The sequence below is a fragment of the Hemibagrus wyckioides genome, linkage group LG28 (genome assembly GCF_019097595.1).
Source record: "Hemibagrus wyckioides isolate EC202008001 linkage group LG28, SWU_Hwy_1.0, whole genome shotgun sequence".
Lineage (NCBI taxonomy): Eukaryota > Metazoa > Chordata > Actinopteri > Siluriformes > Bagridae > Hemibagrus > Hemibagrus wyckioides.
Window position 1 is genome coordinate 15,866,375 of NC_080737.1, and position 18,603 is coordinate 15,884,977.

Sequence of the window (18,603 nt, forward strand, 5' to 3'; positions counted from 1 at the left end):
TGAATTAAATTTGTATTTAAACCTGAAGTGTCAATGTTCCTCAACATCATTTACATCTCTGGAGTTCATAATTGGTCTCGGGGACTGTTTTTGTTATTATAGTTATTATTATTTTTTGGTTGTATAACCAAGCTAATAGCCTGGTTTAAACTCCTGACCAGGCAGCTAGTAACGATGGCCACATTGTCATATTAATGAGCCTAGTCTTTATTTCAGCTTCTTATCTGATTTCAGCTTCTTATCTGCTGCTGATCTCATACTTGCATCTTCATGCAAACCCCCCCCGACCACATTTCTAGTTTCAACCCATGTGAAACAACAGCAACAAAAAAAACCAAATTCCTATTTCATTTGGTTGGTGTTATTTATATCTGCCAAGAGTGAGGCAGAAGCCGATCACGTTTTTATAAGAAGAAGCCTTTATTATCGCCACACACACATTACAGCACAGTGGAAGTCTTTCCTTCGCATATCCCAGCTGAGGAAGTTGGGGTCAGAGTGCAGATACAGCACCCCTAGAGCAGAGAGAGGGTGAAGGGTCTTGCACAAATGCCCAACGGTTGCAGTTTGGTGTTGCTGGGGCTTGAACCCCGATCGAGCCTTAACCACTTGAGCCATCACTGTCCTGCTCTTGAGCCACCACTGGCCCATAACATCTATAAAAAAGAAGTTGCATGAAAGACTGGACAAAGGAAACATATCTTTCTACCCTGTACCACTGCAATATGCTTTAATCACCTAAACGTAACACTATAGCCACATTTATACTGTAGACCTCATCAGTGACAGCGACCTCGTGAGATTTAACTGGTTTACGTTAATACCACATCACGCTCGCTCTACATCCTTCCGTCTCATTCACGGTAATGAGAACCGTGTTTAAATGAAGCTTAGCATAATCGACCACAAGAAATCATTAACAAAAAGTTTGTTAAAAATTTTCATATAGGCTATAAGTAATATTTTTTCTCTAAACAGACTAACCGGATATTATTTTTAGTTCGTTTCTGTTGTCGCTAAACGTCGGCTTTCTTTTGTCTCTTTTGAACAACTTGATGCGATATCAGGCCAAAGTTACAGCTTTATCTTTATTGTTACAAAGCACTCGCCTCCTTACTTTCAGTAAACATGTCCTCGCAGATTATATCGGAAATAACGTTTGCATTTTTGCCATACATGTTCCCCGTGGTTGAGTTGTTACTATAGTAACGCCAACCTATCAGACCGAGTCCATTGACACGAACGAACCTGGCTGTAATTGCTGTCAGAGTCGCAGTTCTAGCAAACGAATCAACCTTCTGCCCGGGACAACACCCCAGCGCTGAGGTATATTACGTGTGTATACTTTAACATATACAGCTCTGGAAAAAACTAAGAGACCACTGCAAAATAATCAGTTTCTTATGTTGTTTTCTTACAGGTGAGATGAACAGTTTTTTGTGAACTGCTGACAATATTTCTCCTAAATTCCAAATATATCTATTGTTATTCAGAGTGTAGATTTAAAGGAAATGACAACACAGAAAACTAACCCAAGATCATGCAGTATTTGCAGAGCTTCGATAGCTCAAATAAAATAAAACGCAAATCATTGTGTTAATGCTTTGGCTAAATAACATTAAGAGATCAATATTTGGTGGAATAACCCCCAATTTGCGTGTGTTTTGGCTCCATGCGCTCCACCAGTCTTTCACATTTCTGTTGGGGAACTTTATACCACTCTTTTTGCAAAAAAGCAAACAGCTCAGCTTTGCTTGATGGTTTGTGACCATCCATCTTCCTCTTGATGACATTCCAGAGGTTTTCAATTGGGTTCAGATCTGGCGATTGGGCAGTGGTGTCTTATTTTTTTTTCCAGAGCTGTATATATATATATATATATACACACTCCTCATCTAGGATGCGATGTCAAAATATTAATTGGTGGCAGGAGTGTTTGGTCGGACAGGCTATTAATGCAAAGGATTTGTCGCATTGTATAAAGCACTTAATTTGTTGTTCCATAGAGATTCTGGTCTGGTGTGTAGGCATGATCTGTTCTCACTGCCATGGCAACCTGCATCCATGTCAACCTCTTATATAGCGTACTTGTTTAACGTAAGATCAGCAAGGTATCTCCGGCTGTCTCTCTCTCTCTCGTCCTCTCTCTCTCTCTCTCTCTCTCTCTCTCTCTCTCTCTTCTTTATTACTGACCCATCTCCCAGTCATTTCTGGCCAATTCTCGTCGGAAATCTTGCAGAAAATAAAGTGTCTTTCTGAGGTTGTTAGCTGCCGGGGAAAAGGGGAAGCATGTTTTTCAAAAGCCTACACTGATATGTCTATTTTTATCCTGAGAAATCTTCTGCCAGTCCCTGCTGCAGCCGGCTCATTATGACCAGTGCAAAGGCCAGTGTCTCTTCATGTGTCAGCTTAGAAAAGATCATTGTCTATTACCACCGAAAAAAAGATTTTGTTCATATGGTGAACACCAACAGGAATCGATTTCAGCGGATATTGTAGCATTTCGGATGATTTTTAAAAAACAATTTTGTCACAAAATTCTCTTCGATCTATCACTTTAAAAATAAGATTTTCATAAATTCGGGATATTTTTTTTAGCCTGCATTGTGCTATTAAAAAAAAAACATATGATGAAGCAGTTACAGCAAATCAGTTAAATAAAAATATTTATTTTATAATGTTTTGCAAATATTTTGCTTTTTTTAATGCTCTTCATGCTAGTCGTTCACCACATCTTGCTAATAAATGTTTAAATCCTTCAAAATTGTTCATAAATTTTCGTCTGCAATTCATCTGAAATGATGAAAAACAAACCAAAGAAAAACTATGAGATCTCTCTCTCTCTCTCTTTTTACTCCCATAAGAGCAGGAAGGATCTCTCAGTCCGTTCCTTGTAGCCTTTGTAAATGCCAAAACATACGCAATTAGCACAGCAGCGAGAGCAGTGATAGCATCGCCGCAAAGTGGTTGTCTGATAATATTTAGTCAAGCACTGAGTTGTGTTTCATAACAGCCGCTTTGTGCAATGATTACTCTGGCTTTTAACTAGTCCTGTTAAAAAACATGAACATTTTAAAGGAGGTTTTTTTGGGGGTTTTTTTAAAGGCTAATTGCTTGCAGTTGTTGTAATGCTAAGTTCACTTTCTTCTCCCATCGTAGCAGTGATTAGTATAACAAATCCTGAGGTAACGACTAGCGAGCATTTTTTTTATACATGTTGCAGAAAGAAAATGGTTAAAAGTGTGTGTGTGTGTGTGTGAGAGAGAGAGCGCGTGTGTGTGTAAGTTGGTAAAACTCTAGTTTACTTTCAGCGTTTAGCTTTTAGCTCGAATACAGTTTATTAGATAAAGAATTGACAGGGTTGCCAAAAAGATTTAAGCAGAAATGAGACTATTGTGAGAAAGTTTGTGCCCCTTTTAGATCAGTTTAAAGGAGTAAAGTGTGTTGGTTTTCTTCAAGACTTTTCTTCAAGTTCAAATTGAAATTTTAGGGGTTTTCATACACGATCATATACAGTACGACCCGCAGAGAAATGCTTTTTTAAAACTATCTGTGTTATAAAAATAGAGACAAAAATGGAACTTAAAAATAAAATAAAATAAAAATAAATAAATAAAAAATAAAATGAAATAAAGTAGAATAAAATAAAATGAGCTGTATAGAATATAAGAAAAAAATAAATATCAATTTAATATTAATCTTAATATTAATGTCTTATATTATAGAATATTGAAATTCAGTGACTGATGAATATAAATACAGTGTTATGAATGTAATATGAACAAGTAGTTAAAAAAAATAAGTAGTGAAAATGACCAGATAGTAAAAAATGAGTGTTGCTCTCTCCATAAACACCCTGTCATCATTTCTGTTTCCACACATTCTTGTTTTTATGGGCTGTAATCGTTTATAATTCCTCTGAACGACTCTTTGGATCCTCTTAGCTGAAATATGTGTCCATTTCTCCTGAAATCTCTGTTCTAAATGAGTTCCGCTTCATTTTTTGAGAGAAAAATGTGGTCATGGTCATGGCACAAACTCTTTCTTTTTTTTTTTTTATAATAAACAAACATTTATTATTATTTTTTCCAGTTAAAAGCCATAGGGAGTGATCACCTTTGCACTAGCACATAAAAAAAGGCTGAGTTTTTATTAGGAAGGTGGTTTCTTCTGCTTGACTGAACTCCAGATAAACAACTGTTTTTGACGTAACTACACTGGCACTCAAATAACATGCAGTACACACTGATCAGGCATAACATTATGACTAGGTGAAGTGAAGAACACTGATGATCTCCTCATCATGGCACCTGTTAGTGGGTGGGATATATTAGGCAGCAGGTGAACATTTTGTCCTCAAAGTTGATGTTAGAAGCAGGAAAAATGGACAAGCGTAAGGATTTGAGCGAGTTTGACGAAGGGCCAAATTGTGATGGCTAGACCACTGGATCAGAGCATCTCCAAAACTGCAGCTTTTCTGGGGTGTTCTCGGTCTGTAGTGGTCAGTATCTATCAAAAGTGGTCCAAAGAAGGAACAGTGGTGAACCAGAGACAGGTGTCAGAATACACAGTGCATGAAGGGTCAGGGCTGTTTTGGCAGCAAAAGGGGGGACCAACACAATATTAAGCAGGTGGTCATAATGCTATGCCTGATCAGTGTATAACTGTAATAATTTGTTTAAACGTCCTCATTTTAGATCTAACCAATGAGTAAGATCAAGATATTGAGAAAATTAGAAATGACTTAACATCTAATCTAATCTAATCTAATCTAATCTAATCTAATCTAATCTAATCTAATCTAATCCGCATGTAGATGATTTCTTGCACTGTCTATCAGTCCTGTGTCTATAAACGTAGCAGATTTTCTCTTCTGAGTCTTTAATAAAGCACTCCTCAAGAGTCAGGATATAAAAGGATCTGATTTTCCCACACGTCATCCTTTTTTATCCATTTATGTAATGTTTAATTTTAATATTCATTCATAAGGATCGTCCCTAAGAAGTTACTTTCTGTTACTGTGTATGTCAGATCATGTCCGTACCATTTCATAAACTAAAACTAAAACTAAAAGAGAATCTATCTATCTCTCTGTCTGTCTATCTGCCTGCCTATCTATCTATCTATCTATCTATCTATCTATCTATCTATCTATCTATCTATCTATCTATCTATCTATCTATCTATCTGTCTGTCTGTCTGTCTGTCTGTCTGTCTGTCTGTCTGTCTGTCTGTCTGTCTGTCCGTCCATCCATCCATCCTCCTGCCTGCCTATCTGTCTGTCTGTCTGTCTGTCTGTCTGTCTGTCTGTCTATCTATCTATCTATCTATCTATCTATCTATCTATCTATCTATCTATCTATCTATCTATCTATTATGCAGGTTTAGGGTTCAGGATTTCAGCACTCCACAGTGGCTCTCTGCAGTTTAATCTCAGCAGCTGGTCATCTGGTGCTTCTGGTCATTTCTTGAATCTTGAATGAATTCAACACCAAGTTGCTGTCTCTATTCATAACCCAATTCTTCTCCCATTGTATGGTTGCATATAGAGTACTACCTAATGCTGTGGGTGTAATGTCTCGGGGTCACAGCGAGGTAACGACTGTCAGGGCTTGTTCAGCTTTTCTGGTCTTGGCATTCCAGTCATTTCTGTCTGCCGAAAACAGGCTTGACCCCGAAGCGCATATTGTCACAGCTGTTTTTTTTCTCGCTTGATGGTTTACCTTCAAGAAACAATGGGAGTCCCTGCACTGCAAATGCTTCCAAATATATATATATATATATATATGATTGTTGTGTGCTGCACTGGGTGGGTTTTTGTTCATGATCATATTTATACGGAAAATTCCAACGATCGATTTTTTTCTTTCACGTTCATCGTATCGAGTGAAACCCAACTAAAAATCAGCCGATGTCAACGCTGGATTCAGATTACAAAGGAAGAGACGAGCTCTCGGGAGACAGCGCTGTTTCTTTGAGTGAGTTTTGGAAAGATTTCGAAAGCAAATGTCAAGTAGTTGAATAGGAGAAGGTGTGAAGCGAAGCTGTGTTTCTTCGTTGCAGTGGGTGTGTATGTGGCTGCGTGCATGTCTGCATGTGCATCCAACTGCACAGTCCAAGAATTCCATTAGGGAAAGAGTCTCACACACACACACACACACACACACACGGGCACAAACAATGAACCTCAGCTTTTAAGCCTGAACTGCACTGTGGGCATGTGTGTTTAATTGACAATAAGTGAACCATCTCCATTCATTCTTGCGAACGTTTACCTTGCCTTTCTTTGTGAATTTATCTTGGTGGACGTCCAGGAGACAGCGGGACGGCTTGGCGTGAGTCAGCCTGCATAGACTGAAGGCTTTCGGGTTTGAGTGGTGGACTGGGGCCCGGCTTTTTTTTTTTTGCGCTAACATTTGAGGAAATGGCTGCTAACTGGGAGCCCGGCCCACTAATGGAAATAATGCCTATAAATCCGACAGCAGGGGAAAATACCAGTTTAGACACACTTAGCTGTCTTGCTTCTTCGTTTAGACTCCCAGTAACCCATTTTGAGCTTTGTACATAACTATAAGAGTCAAAAGTCGTGATAATCCGAGTTAGAGTTAGGAGCAGGGTTGCGATTTTGAAATATTTATACAGGTGGTGTTACAGTATGGTGATGAAAAGAGACAATTTGTGGCTCTGGTTCTTTGGGCTGTTAAAATGAAAATGTCCAGATTTTTACATCCATAAATGAGGAATGCAAGAGAAAGAGAAAGGAGGAGAGAAGCAGACAGGATATTGTAAAAAAAAAATAAAATAAAATAATAATAATAATAATAATAAAGTGAAGAAAGGAAGGGAAAGGAAAAAGGAAGACAAATAGGATAAAAAATAAAAGAAGAAAGAAAGAAAGAAAGAAAGAAAGAAAGAAAGAAAGAAAGAAAGAAAGAAAGAAAAACAAGGCAGGATGAAAAGAAAGTAAGAATAGAGTAGCTGGCAGGAAATAAAAGAATAATAAATAGAGACATGGCAAAGGAGAAAAAGTGGAAGAAGAAAGAAAGAAAGAAAGAAAGAAAGAAAGAAAGAAAGAAAGAAAGAAAGAAAGAAAGAAAAGGAGGGAGAAATATCGGAAAGTATAGTTAGCAAGAAAAAAAACAATTCATGTAACAAAAAAATGAAAAGAAAATGAAAGAAAGAAAGAAGAAAAGGAGAGAGAAAAACGATTGAAGAGAAAGAAAGAAAGAAAGAAAGAAAGAAAGAAAGAAAGAAAGAAAGAAAGAAAGAAAGAAAGAAAAACAAGGCAGGATGAAAAGAAAGTAAGAAAAGAGTAGCTGGCAGGAAATAAAAGAATAATAAATAGAGACACAGGAAAGGAGAAAAAGTAGAAGAGGAAAGAAAGAAAGAAAGAAAGAAAGAAAGAAAGAAAGAAAGGGAGGGAGGGAGGGGAGGAAGAAAGAAAGAAAGAAAGAAAGAAAGAAAGAAAGAAAGAAAGAAAGAAAGAAAGAAAGAAAGAAAGAAAGAAAGGGAGGGAGGGAGAAAGATTGGAAAGTGTAGTTAGCAAGAAAGAAAACAATACATGGAAAAAAAGAAAAAGAAAATGAAAGAAAGAAAGAAGAAAAGGAGAGAGAAAATGGATGAAGAGAAAGAAAGATGGGTTATTTAGCAAGAAAAAAATGCAGGTAAAATACTAAGAATGAAAGGGAAAATAGAGGAATGAAAAGAAGAAAAATGAACAATAAAAAAAAAGCAGAAGAAAAAAGAAAGAGAAACAAGGAGAGAGAAAGAAAGAAAGAAAGAAAGAAAGAAAGAAAGATAGAAAAATAGATAAAGAAAGAAAGAAAAAACAATCAATCAAGTCAGAGAAAAGGAGAAAAATGAATGTTTTAGTGAGTCACGTAAATGACTCATTCGAAGCGAACAACTCATGGACGTTTTGTGTCTCGGTTCTTTACGCTATTTAAAGTAAAAATATTCTAAACACATGAAGGTTAGATTTTAGTCATTGTTGCTAAAGAGAAACAGAAGTGCTGTCAGTAGTGTGAGAGTGTTGTCTCTGACCGGTGCTCTCTCTCTCTCTCTCTCTCTCTCTCTCTCTCTCGTCTTCCTCCACAGTCGTGTACATCTGCGGACCTCTTCAGACCTTCTTTAAGATCATGCACAGCTTTGAGGAGGAGGTGAAGAACCCAGAAGATTACGCCATCTTCTACCTGGACGCCTTCGGGGAAAGTCTCACTGATGATATGCACCGGCCGTGGCAGAGCTCCCCTGAGCAGTGGAAGGATCCAGTCAAGCTTTTTCAGGTATTTCTCTATACACTGGTTGGAGAATGTTAGAGTTTAATTTCCTTTATTTTTATTTGTAGCTCTATTGTCTTGCTGAAGTCATGCAAACATTTTTGAAAATGATATGCAAAACTATTTTAGTGTGTGTGTGTGTGTGTGTGTGTGTGTGTGGGGCTGTGATCAGCATTTTTCAATGAGAAGTGAAGTACAGTACAGCGCCGCAGTGAAGAGCGCAGGTACCGAGAAAGAGAAAGTACACAAATACACGACAATCGGAGCAGAGAAAAGAGAACGAGAGAACAGAAATAACATGAGACTGAAAGGGAGAGTGAAGAAAAAATGAAAATGAAAGAAAGAATCAGATAAAACAGACAAAGAAAATGCGGAATCTGAAACGAAAGATAGAGATAGACTGAGAATGCAAGAGAAAAAAAGGAGGAGAGAAGCAAATTGAAATTGAAATAGAAAGAGGGAAATGGGAAATGATAAAAAATGGAAACGGGAAGGAAGGGAGAAAGAAAGAAAGAAAGAGAGAAAGAAAGAAAGAAAGAAAGAAAGAAGGAAGGAAGGAAGGAAGGAAGGAAAGAAAGAAAGAAAGAAAGAAAGAAAGAAAGAAAGAAAGAAAGAAAGAAAGAAAGGATAAGCGAAAGATGGGATGGCGAAAAGGGAAGTTAGCAAGAAATAAACAATAAAAAAAATAGAAAATGGAAAATAAAAAAGAATCAATAGAGAGACAGAATTATTGAGAAAAGGGTGAAGGAAGGATGAAGAGAAAGAAAGAAAGAAAGAAAGAAAGAAAGAAAGAAAGAAAGGATAGTTGGCATGAAATGTAAGTAATACAGGATTAAAGCAATAAAGCAACAAAAAAAGAATTAATAGAGACAAAGAAAATGAGGAAAATTGGAAGAGGAAAGCAAAAGAAAGAAAGAAAGAAAGAAAGAAAGGGAGGGAGGGAGGGAGGGCGGAAGAAAGAAATGACAAGAGAAAAATAGAACAGGGTAGTAAGCAAGAAAAAACAATACATGGAAAATAAAAAAAATAATAATAAAGTAAAATTAAAAAATTAAAAATATATAGATAGAGACACAGGAAAGGATATAAATTGAAGAAAAAAAAACAGTGAAAAGAAAGAAAGAAAGAAAAGAATAGTTGGAATGAAATTAAGTAATACAGGAACAATAAAAAAAAGAATTAATAGAAACAAAGAAAATGAGGAAAAGTGGAATGTTAATGTTATGGAAAGCCCGAGAGGCCTGAGGTCCGTTCCTGTAATCTGTGCTGTGACTAATGGGATTTGAGAATTCAAGAGTGGTGTGGTGTAAACCGTCTAAAGTGTGTTTTGTTTCTGTTTCTATAAACATTTTTTTTCACTCAGCTGGACCATTTCCTCACTTCATATCACTGCTGTTTTTATTTTTATTATTTTTTAAACTTTCTGTCCTTCTCTAGTCTGTATTCGTTATAACGTACCGGGAACCGGACAATCCCGAGTACGTGGCGTTCCGCAACGAGCTCCACAAGAGAACGACGCAGGACTTCAACATCGAGTTGGAGCCGTCTCTGGTGAGTGCGCTCGATCTTTATGTTCCTCGTGAATCAAAACAGCGCTAAATAAACAACAAAAGCAAATACGAGCGCCGCTTTGTGTTGACTTACGCTCGGTAACCTTGGTGGAACTTGCCGGGAAGCCAGGGCGGGATAAATGCGATCAATAAGAAGTGTAGTCATGTGAAGGCCGTTGGAGGTCCGCCGTGTTTTCTGTAGCGCTCGGTGAAGCGTGCTGCTCTTTCTCCAGCCACCACATGCGCTCGCTGATCAGATATGACACCTACAAACCGTGGAAACAAGAGTTTGGCTTCCTCGTGTCAGGCTCATTTTCCGGAATCAGCTGTGCTCGGGGATAAATATAGCAGACAAAGCGGCTGAAACCCAAGAACTGTTCATACTGAAATATGGCCTTCAAGGCATGCAAAAAAAACAAAGCAAAACAGTTGAAGCTAGTCAGGATTTCTTAAGAACTTGACACCATGCTACAAGTCCTTACTGCATAACTCTAATATTGACCAAAGTGGAATTTAAGACTGATTTGTTATTGTTGTTATTGTTGTTGTTTTTCCCTCCCGCCGTCTTTCAGATGGATTTCATTGCCGGCTGTTTCCACGACGGCTTTATGCTCTACGCGACGGCCCTGACTGAGGCTTTAGCAGACGGAGTGTCTCCGAACGATGGTGCCGGTGTCATTAAAAGGATGCAGAACCGCAGGATCTGGGGTGCGTCCTCTTTCGATTCCTCTGCGCTGACTTTTTAAGCGGCGGGTTTTAATCGAACCATTGCTCTCGTAACACGCCAGTGTGTGGAGAGAGAGAGAGAGAGAGAGAGAGTGTGTGTAAAGTAAAGAGAGGACTGCGATTGAGACGTGAGAGCCTTGTCCCGGCCAACATCGGCAACCCGTGCCGAAAATGTGTTTCTAATACGCAAACCCATCTGCCGAAACTTGTCATAGGAATAGAGTTGAGACATGAACTTTCTCTGACTCGCTTCGTGCCAAAAGCGGACTGAAGCCAGGCAAAATATCGAGTGCAGGAGATAGCTTACTTGGTTGTATTTCCTGTCCGGAATCAGTATCTCAGACGAGAAAATGTCCGTTAAAGGAACAATTCCTTCAATTTTCATGTGCCAGATACTTTTGCCTGTTTATTTGGATGGATGATGGTTTAACAGAACAGAATGTAACCCGTGCTCTTTTGACTGCTGTGAAACTATATCCATCCATCCATCCGCTTTATTCCTAATTAGGGTCACAGGGGTCTGCTGGAGCCTATCCCAGCACACTTTGGGCAAAAGGCAGGGGTACACCCTGGACCGGTCACCAGTCCAGGGCGACATATTGACAGACAACCACACACATGGGCAATTTAGAATTAGTAATCAATCTAATGTACATGTTTTTGGACTGTGAGAGGAAACCCACACAGGCACAGAAAGGCTCCTGCCTGTTCGAACCCAGGATTCAAACCCAGGACCTTCTGGCTGTAAGGCAACAGTGCTAACCACTAAGCCACTGTGCTGCCCTGCAAAACTATCTCAATAAACAAAAGATTATTTATTCAACTTCCTAAACTCACAGGATTAACAAACCTCTTCTATTAGCTTTGCTGCATTTCCTGAATAATAGCTTATTATATAATTGAGGATCGGGTTTAGATATTGTTTGGAATAGAAACCTAAAATGAACAATCCAACACATTATTTATTTTAATTCACTGCTCTGAATACATTTCTCACTGGTTTAATTTATAATCTGTGTTTCAGGAGTGACAGGCCTCATTAGTACAGATAAAGGCAACACCAGGTTCGTAGACTTCAGCCTCTGGGCCATGACCAACCTGGAAACTGGACAGTATGGGGTGAGTTCAGCAAATAAATCTTTGTCCCTGTTGTTAATATCGATCAAAGCATACACCTTTTTTTGGTTCCAACATCGGCAGCAGTGCATTTGGTTTAGAAGATCGTGTTGCATATTACAGCTTTAGTTTAACGAGACGACCGGGACGACGTATTATTCCTATTCCTGGTTCTTATTAATGCAGTTCTGTGCATGCGTTTACATCCCCAGTGGCTTTTGAATGGGGGAAAAAGAGGGGGGATGGGGGTGGGTATGCGAAAAATTGTTTTTATGAAGGAAAATCGTGGGCGTAGAAGTCATCGATGAATATTTAGTTCACATTCAGAAAAGAAGATGAACATTTGAACTTTCCTTTTGCTACAAACACAACAAATTTTTATAATATGACAATAAAAGCAAGAACACCTAAAGATAATTCTAAAGATTCCTGAACATCACATGCTCTTTGCTGATTGGACATGAAATATGAGGCAACATTGAATTTCTTTAGTTGTGGAATTGTTGTGTAGTTGCTCTGAAACTGATTAAAGTTCTAGTGAGGAGTTATGGTTTTCTTCCGAATAACCCGGCTTCCTGTAGGCGGCTTTTCAGCTTTCACTTTCCCACATTAATGACATGCAAATTTTGACCTCATATCTAAACTAACATGATGTTGCTAGAAATGAAAGTGTCAGGAGATTCATTTAGGCTCACAGCAACAAGTAAGTGATGTTCAAGAGAGACTTTTAATGTTAGAGTTGTGCCTTAGCTTGTAGAGTTGTGTCTTTGCCTTTAGAGTTGTGTATTCATTTATTTTTTTTAGAGTTGTGTCTTTGGTGTTAGAGTTGTGTCTTTACTTGGAGAGTTGTGTCTTTGCCTTCAGAGTTGTGTCTTTGGTTGTGTTTTTGTTTTTAGAGTTGTGTCTTTGGTTGTGTTTTTGTTTTTAGAGTTGTGTCTTTGGTTGTGTTTTTGTTTTTAGAGTTGTGTCTTTGCTTGTGTCTTGGTTTTTAGAGTGGTGTCTTGGTTTTACTGTTGTCTTTGCCTTCAGAGTTGTGTCTTTGGTTGTGTTTTTGCCTTTAGAGTTGTGTCTTTGTTTATTTTTTAGAGTTGTGTCTTTGGTGTTAGAGTTGTGTCTTTACTTGGAGAGTTGTGTCTTTGCCTTCAGAGTTGTGTCTTTGGTTGTGTTTTTGTTTTTAGAGTTGTGTCTTTGGTTGTGTTTTTGTTTTTAGAGTTGTGTCTTTGGTTGTGTTTTTGTTTTTAGAGTTGTGTCTTTGGTGTTAGAGTTGTGTCTTTACTTGGAGAGTTGTGTCTTTGCCTTCAGAGTTGTGTCTTTGGTTGTGTTTTTGTTTTTAGAGTTGTGTCTTTGCTTGTGTCTTGGTTTTTAGAGTGGTGTCTTGGTTTTACTGTTGTGTTTGCCTTTAGAGTTGTGTCTTTGTTTATTTTTTAGAGTTGTGTCTTTGGTGTTAGAGTTGTGTCTTTACTTGGAGAGTTTTGTCTTTGGTGTTAGAGTTGTGTCTTTACTTGGAGAGTTTTGTCTTTGGTGTTAGAGTTGTGTCTTCGTTTATTTTTGTCTTTGGTTGTGTCTTTGGCTTTTAGAGTTGTGTCTTCGGTTGTAGAGTTGTGAATTTGTTTTTACTGTTGTGTATCTGGTGGCGTCTTGTTTTTAGAATAGTGTCTTGAGTTGTGGCTTTGCTTTTAGAGTTGTCTCTGTTTTTAGAGTAGTGTCTTTGTTTTTAGAGTAGTGTGGTTTTACTGTTGTTTCTTTGATTGCAAAGTTGTGTCTTTGCGTGTAGAGTTGTGTTGTGTCTTTGGATTTACTGTTGTGTCTTTAAGAGTTGTGTCTTTGTTTTTAAAGTTGTGTCTTTGCTTGTAGAGTTGTGTCTTTGTTTTGTCTTCGGTGTTTGACTTTGTTTATTTTTTAGAGGTGTGTCTTTGCTTTTAGAGTTGTGTTGTGTCTTGGGTTTTACTGTTGTGTCATTGTTTTTAGAGTTGTGTCTTTGGTTTTGGTTTTGCTTATAGAGTTGTGTGTGTTTTTTTTAGAGTAGCGTCTTTGCCTTTAGATTTGTGTCTCTGGTTGTGTCTTTCATTTTAGAGTTGTCTCTTTTCTTGTAGAGTTGTGTCTCTGCTTATAGAGTTGTGTTTGTTGCTTTTGAAGTTGTGTCTCTGCCTTTAGAATTGTGTCTGTGCTTATAGAGTTGTGTTTGTTGCTTTTGAAGTTGTGTCTCTCCCTTTAGAATTGTGTCTCTGCTTATAGAGTTGTTTGTTGCTTTTGAAGTTGTGTCTCTCCCTTTAGAATTGTGTCTCTGCTTATAGAGTTGTTTGTTGCTTTTGAAGTTGTGTCTCTGCCTTTAGAATTGTGTCTGTGCTTATAGAGTTGTGTTTGTTGCTTTTGAAGTTGTGTCTCTCCCTTTAGAGTTGTGTCTCTGCTTATAGAGTTGTTTGTTGCTTTTGAAGTTGTGTCTCTCCCTTTAGAGTTGTGTCTCTGCTTATAGAGTTGTTTGTTGCTTTTGAAGTTGTGTCTCTCCCTTTAGAGTTGTGTCTCTGCTTATAGAGTTGTTTGTTGCTTTTGAAGTTGTGTCTCTCCCTTTAGAATTGTGTCTGTGCTTATAGAGTTGTGTTTGTTGCTTTTGAAGTTGTGTCTCTCCCTTTAGAGTTGTGTCTCTGCTTATAGAGTTGTGTTTGTTGCTTTTGAAGTTGTGTCTCTCCCTTTAGAGTTGTGTCTGTGCTTATAGAGTTGTGTTTGTTGCTTTTGAAGTTGTGTCTCTCCCTTTAGAATTGTGTCTCTGCTTATAGAGTTGTTTGTTGCTTTTGAAGTTGTGTCTCTCCCTTTAGAATTGTGTCTCTGCTTATAGAGTTGTTTGTTGCTTTTGAAGTTGTGTCTCTGCCTTTAGAATTGTGTCTGTGCTTATAGAGTTGTGTTTGTTGCTTTTGAAGTTGTGTCTCTCCCTTTAGAGTTGTGTCTCTGCTTATAGAGTTGTTTGTTGCTTTTGAAGTTGTGTCTCTCCCTTTAGAGTTGTGTCTCTGCTTATAGAGTTGTTTGTTGCTTTTGAAGTTGTGTCTCTCCCTTTAGAATTGTGTCTGTGCTTATAGAGTTGTGTTTGTTGCTTTTGAAGTTGTGTCTCTCCCTTTAGAGTTGTGTCTCTGCTTATAGAGTTGTGTTTGTTGCTTTTGAAGTTGAAGTGTCTTTATTTTTAGACTTAGAGAATGTGTTTTGCACGTATGAGCCACCTTTACTATCTGGCCTGATTTCTTGTTGTTTTTCTGCCAGTGAAACACCACATTCATGAATATCAGCGGTGAAAGTATAAAATACGTTTAGTAAAGAAGAAACCTCGGCTACTTCACTTCATGCTGGAGAAAACGTTTGTCCTCTTCAGCGGGTGTTAAGCAGCTCATACGGTTCTTGTTTGTCTTTTAGTGTGGCTCGATTAAACGGCGGAGTTTATTTACACCGTTGGTGATTAAACTTCAGCTAAATGTGTAGGTGTTCCTTTTTTATGGGTGTTTTCCTGAAGATAAACACGGCTGTGAGCTTGAAGCACTAAAAAGCATCTGTAAACTATTAGTAATGTTGATTGCAGACGTTGCTCGTTATTTTACTCTGCACTTTTTCATTAAGTCCATTGGTAAGAATGTGAAAGGCATGTCTGTATGGGCCGGGAAGAAAATCCAAGAGAACATTCAGGAAAAAAACACGGGGTTAGGTGGGTCAAGAATGCTCGATTTTTATTCTTGGACATGGAGTGCAGCTTTCTAGACTGAATCCCTTTAACAGATCTGCTGCACACTGAGCATCCAACCTGAATCACCAGGTATAGCTATATTATTAGATATTTTCTTCCTCTCTGTACCCTGTTGCTATAGTAACTCCATATACCTTAAAGATTACCTTGTTTTATGTTATTCTTTGAACAAGAATCATCCACTGTGCACGTTTAACACTGAAGATGCGGTGCAAATGTGGCTATTTTAAGGATTCAGAGCCAAAGATCAGGTAGTGAATTAGTGAAATTTCAGTTTTTATGTCACAGTCAAGGGTTTAAAATATTTGTAATTAATCCTTTATACAAAATTCCCGATGGGATTCTCATGGTGTTTTCTTAATTGGATGTTTTATTGGAGTTTTATGTATTAATTGGAATTTTGAGTGAGTTACATAACACATACTTATAGTACGAGGTTATTCAGTGAAATGTTTATTCCCATCAGAGAAAGTTAAAATTACAGAGATTTACAGAGAATACAGTTTCGAGGCAGAGCTGTCAAGAGAGCTACAGTGGAACCTCGGCATACGAATGCCCTCCCTTTACGAATTTTCACCTTAAGAATTGAAATTTTGCTAGAAATTTGCCACGGCATACGAAGCACTTTCGCCATACGAACAAAACCGAATGCCGGCTAAGTTGCGTGTTCAGGCAGCAAAAGCTGTTCTGAAAGAGTCAACCCATGATACCATCGTTGCTTTCAGCATTCGTTCAAAAGCTTTTTTGTTGACAGGATGGTCTGTTCTATTTTTATCCCAAGCTTGGTGGCACGACTTCCTGTGAGGAATGCTTGGCTTGGGTTAGCTCTCTGTAAGCAGCCATAAACTACAAACGTTTTGTATTGGTTGTTGTTGTTGTTGTTGATCTTTTGGCTGCTCCCTACGTGTGAGAGGGGTCGCCACAGTGGACCGACTGGTCTGCACAACAACTTGTTGCCCTTCCTGACGCAACCCTCCCATTTTATCTGGACTTGGGACCAGCACTGCATCCAGTAGCTGGTGGGTGGGCACTGGCTGGGAATCGAACCCGGGCCTTCCGCATGGTAGGTGATAAACCGCCCCGCCAGCGCCCTATATGCTTCGTATTGGTAATATTGGTAATATTTTTGGCTGGCTGGAACATATTATCTGCATTTAGATTATTTCTTCTTGTTTTGCAATACTAATTTTCGTCTAAAGAACCCGCCTCCAGAACAAATTAAATTCATATACCGATGATATTAAATAAAGTAAAAAGTGAGCAAGATTATACAGATATATTTCCTTATTTCTTTATACTGTATAATCTAATTTCCTTAGAGTTCCTTATATAATCTTATTCCTTATTGGATATTGATGTGTTAATTCTTGGAATATATATTCCCATAGGGTTTCTATTGGATATTTATGGATCAGTCATGGCAATATTTATTTCCACTGGGTTCCTAGTGAATATTTCTTGCTTCCTCATTCAAATATCTCCCTCTGTCTTGGTTATTAATTATTTGCTTATTGGTATAATGCTTATTGGATGCTTATGAGTTATTATTCTTTAAAATACGAGATCTATTTCCCTTGAGTTCCTCTTAGATATTTATGGGTTACTCATTAGAATATGGCCTTATTTTTGTGGCCTTATTTATTTCGCTGTATTACTATTTCATGCATGTCCTGTGGGTTTTATAGGAACTTTATTTGGGTGCTTTATGCGAATCCTAGAGACTTTCTGGAGCTTAGGTACCTTTCATAGCAGGATGTATAGAACAGGCTGTATACAATTACTCATGGATTCCAGTATGATTCCCATGGGGAATGTCAGTAATTAGTCATGACTTTAGGGCAGTATGGTGGTGCGGTGGGGAGAATTTGTGCCTCTCAGTTCGCGGGTTTTAAACCTTTAGCTTGAGCTAAGGTGTGTGTCGAGTTCTACCAGAGTTGCTTTAAGCTTTGCGATATCTCATGAAGGTGTCAGAAGGTGTATATATTTCTGATAAAACTTCATTTGAACGAAATCTCCTCAAATTTTGATGGACCGACATCTTTCCTCCAACTCCGTCTTGATCAAAAGCCGTGTGATTTCTGTATTGATCCTAATTATAGAACAAACATTCACGAAGAGCAATATTTGAATGAAAGAGCCGCCTTACAATCTAGAGTAAACTCACTTTTTCTACACAGGTTGTTGGTTACTATAATGGAACCCATAAGGAGATTATGTGGTCGGCTACAGAGATGATTCACTGGCCAAAGGGCTGCCCACCACTCGATGAGCCTCGATGTCTGGTCTCGTGTGAAGGTAAGGGGAAATGCATAAGCAATTTCTTTCGCAGGCCTATTAGGAAGCAGACACAGAGTTAAAGTTATTCTATTTGAGTTTAGAGAAAAAAAACATTTCCAGGTGTGAGATATTATGTGTAAAAATGCTACAGATTTTTGTCGATGGAGATCGAATCACTTCATGGTTCGGCTGTCCTTGTGTAGTACTTCAGCCTTGTGTTGATAAACCTTTGGAGCAGACATAACATTATTTAAATTCGCCAAGGTTTTAATTTGTTATTTTGACTTTTTGTTTAAAGGAATTTTGCAAAGTGATTGAAAGTTTTCCCAATCCACCGAATTTTTGGCAGCTCTCTAGTCTGATGTGTGTGAGTCACTGAAACTGCTGTGGCAGCAAATTCATATCTGACTGTTCGAGAAAATCTAAACTTTGTGCCAAGTTTCAGGATTTTTATTCAGCGACGTTAGGTTCTAATTAGGGCTGAATTAGGGTCACAAAATGTTATCAGTACTTTTAAAAAGTTGAACATTGCATTCAGGTTTTAATGACTTGAGTTTGAAAAGCACGTGAATGTCAATAAACAACACTGAACCCATAATGTTATAAAACTCTGGAGTCTAAATATTAGCAGTAGTGAGTTTATCAGTAGTATTATCAGTAGTGTGTTTATTACAGGTTTATTACATTTAAAAATATATATTTAAGGTTCATTTTTATTTACCGACTTGTGACATATTAGTCAAAATCTTAAGGAAACATAATTTTAATAAATGTAAAAGATTAATAAGTAAATATACATACGTTACATGAGCAAAAAAGTACAAATTCGAACTTATTTTTCATAATGTATAATAATATCATGTTTTAAAAGCAGAATCGAGTAAAAACACATACATTAGTCTATAGAAATCTGAAGGAAAAGATTTCATTT

The 18,603-nt window shown here is 37.9% G+C and overlaps 1 protein-coding gene across 2 annotated transcripts in view; it reads left to right on the forward strand.

Annotated features, from left to right (window-relative positions):
* Nucleotides 1–18,603, forward strand: part of npr2 (natriuretic peptide receptor 2) — a 49,013-nt gene that overhangs the window by 3,195 nt on the left and 27,215 nt on the right. For both annotated transcript variants that reach the window (XR_009203900.1, XM_058382961.1), the window contains exons 2-6: nucleotides 8,098–8,285; nucleotides 9,717–9,830; nucleotides 10,402–10,537; nucleotides 11,580–11,674; nucleotides 17,573–17,690. Coding sequence is in view for 1 of the 2 variants with exons in the window: in XM_058382961.1 (XP_058238944.1) it covers nucleotides 8,098–8,285; nucleotides 9,717–9,830; nucleotides 10,402–10,537; nucleotides 11,580–11,674; nucleotides 17,573–17,690 (651 nt within the window). In the remaining variant the exon portion in view is untranslated. The remainder of the gene's footprint in view (nucleotides 1–8,097; nucleotides 8,286–9,716; nucleotides 9,831–10,401; nucleotides 10,538–11,579; nucleotides 11,675–17,572; nucleotides 17,691–18,603) is intronic.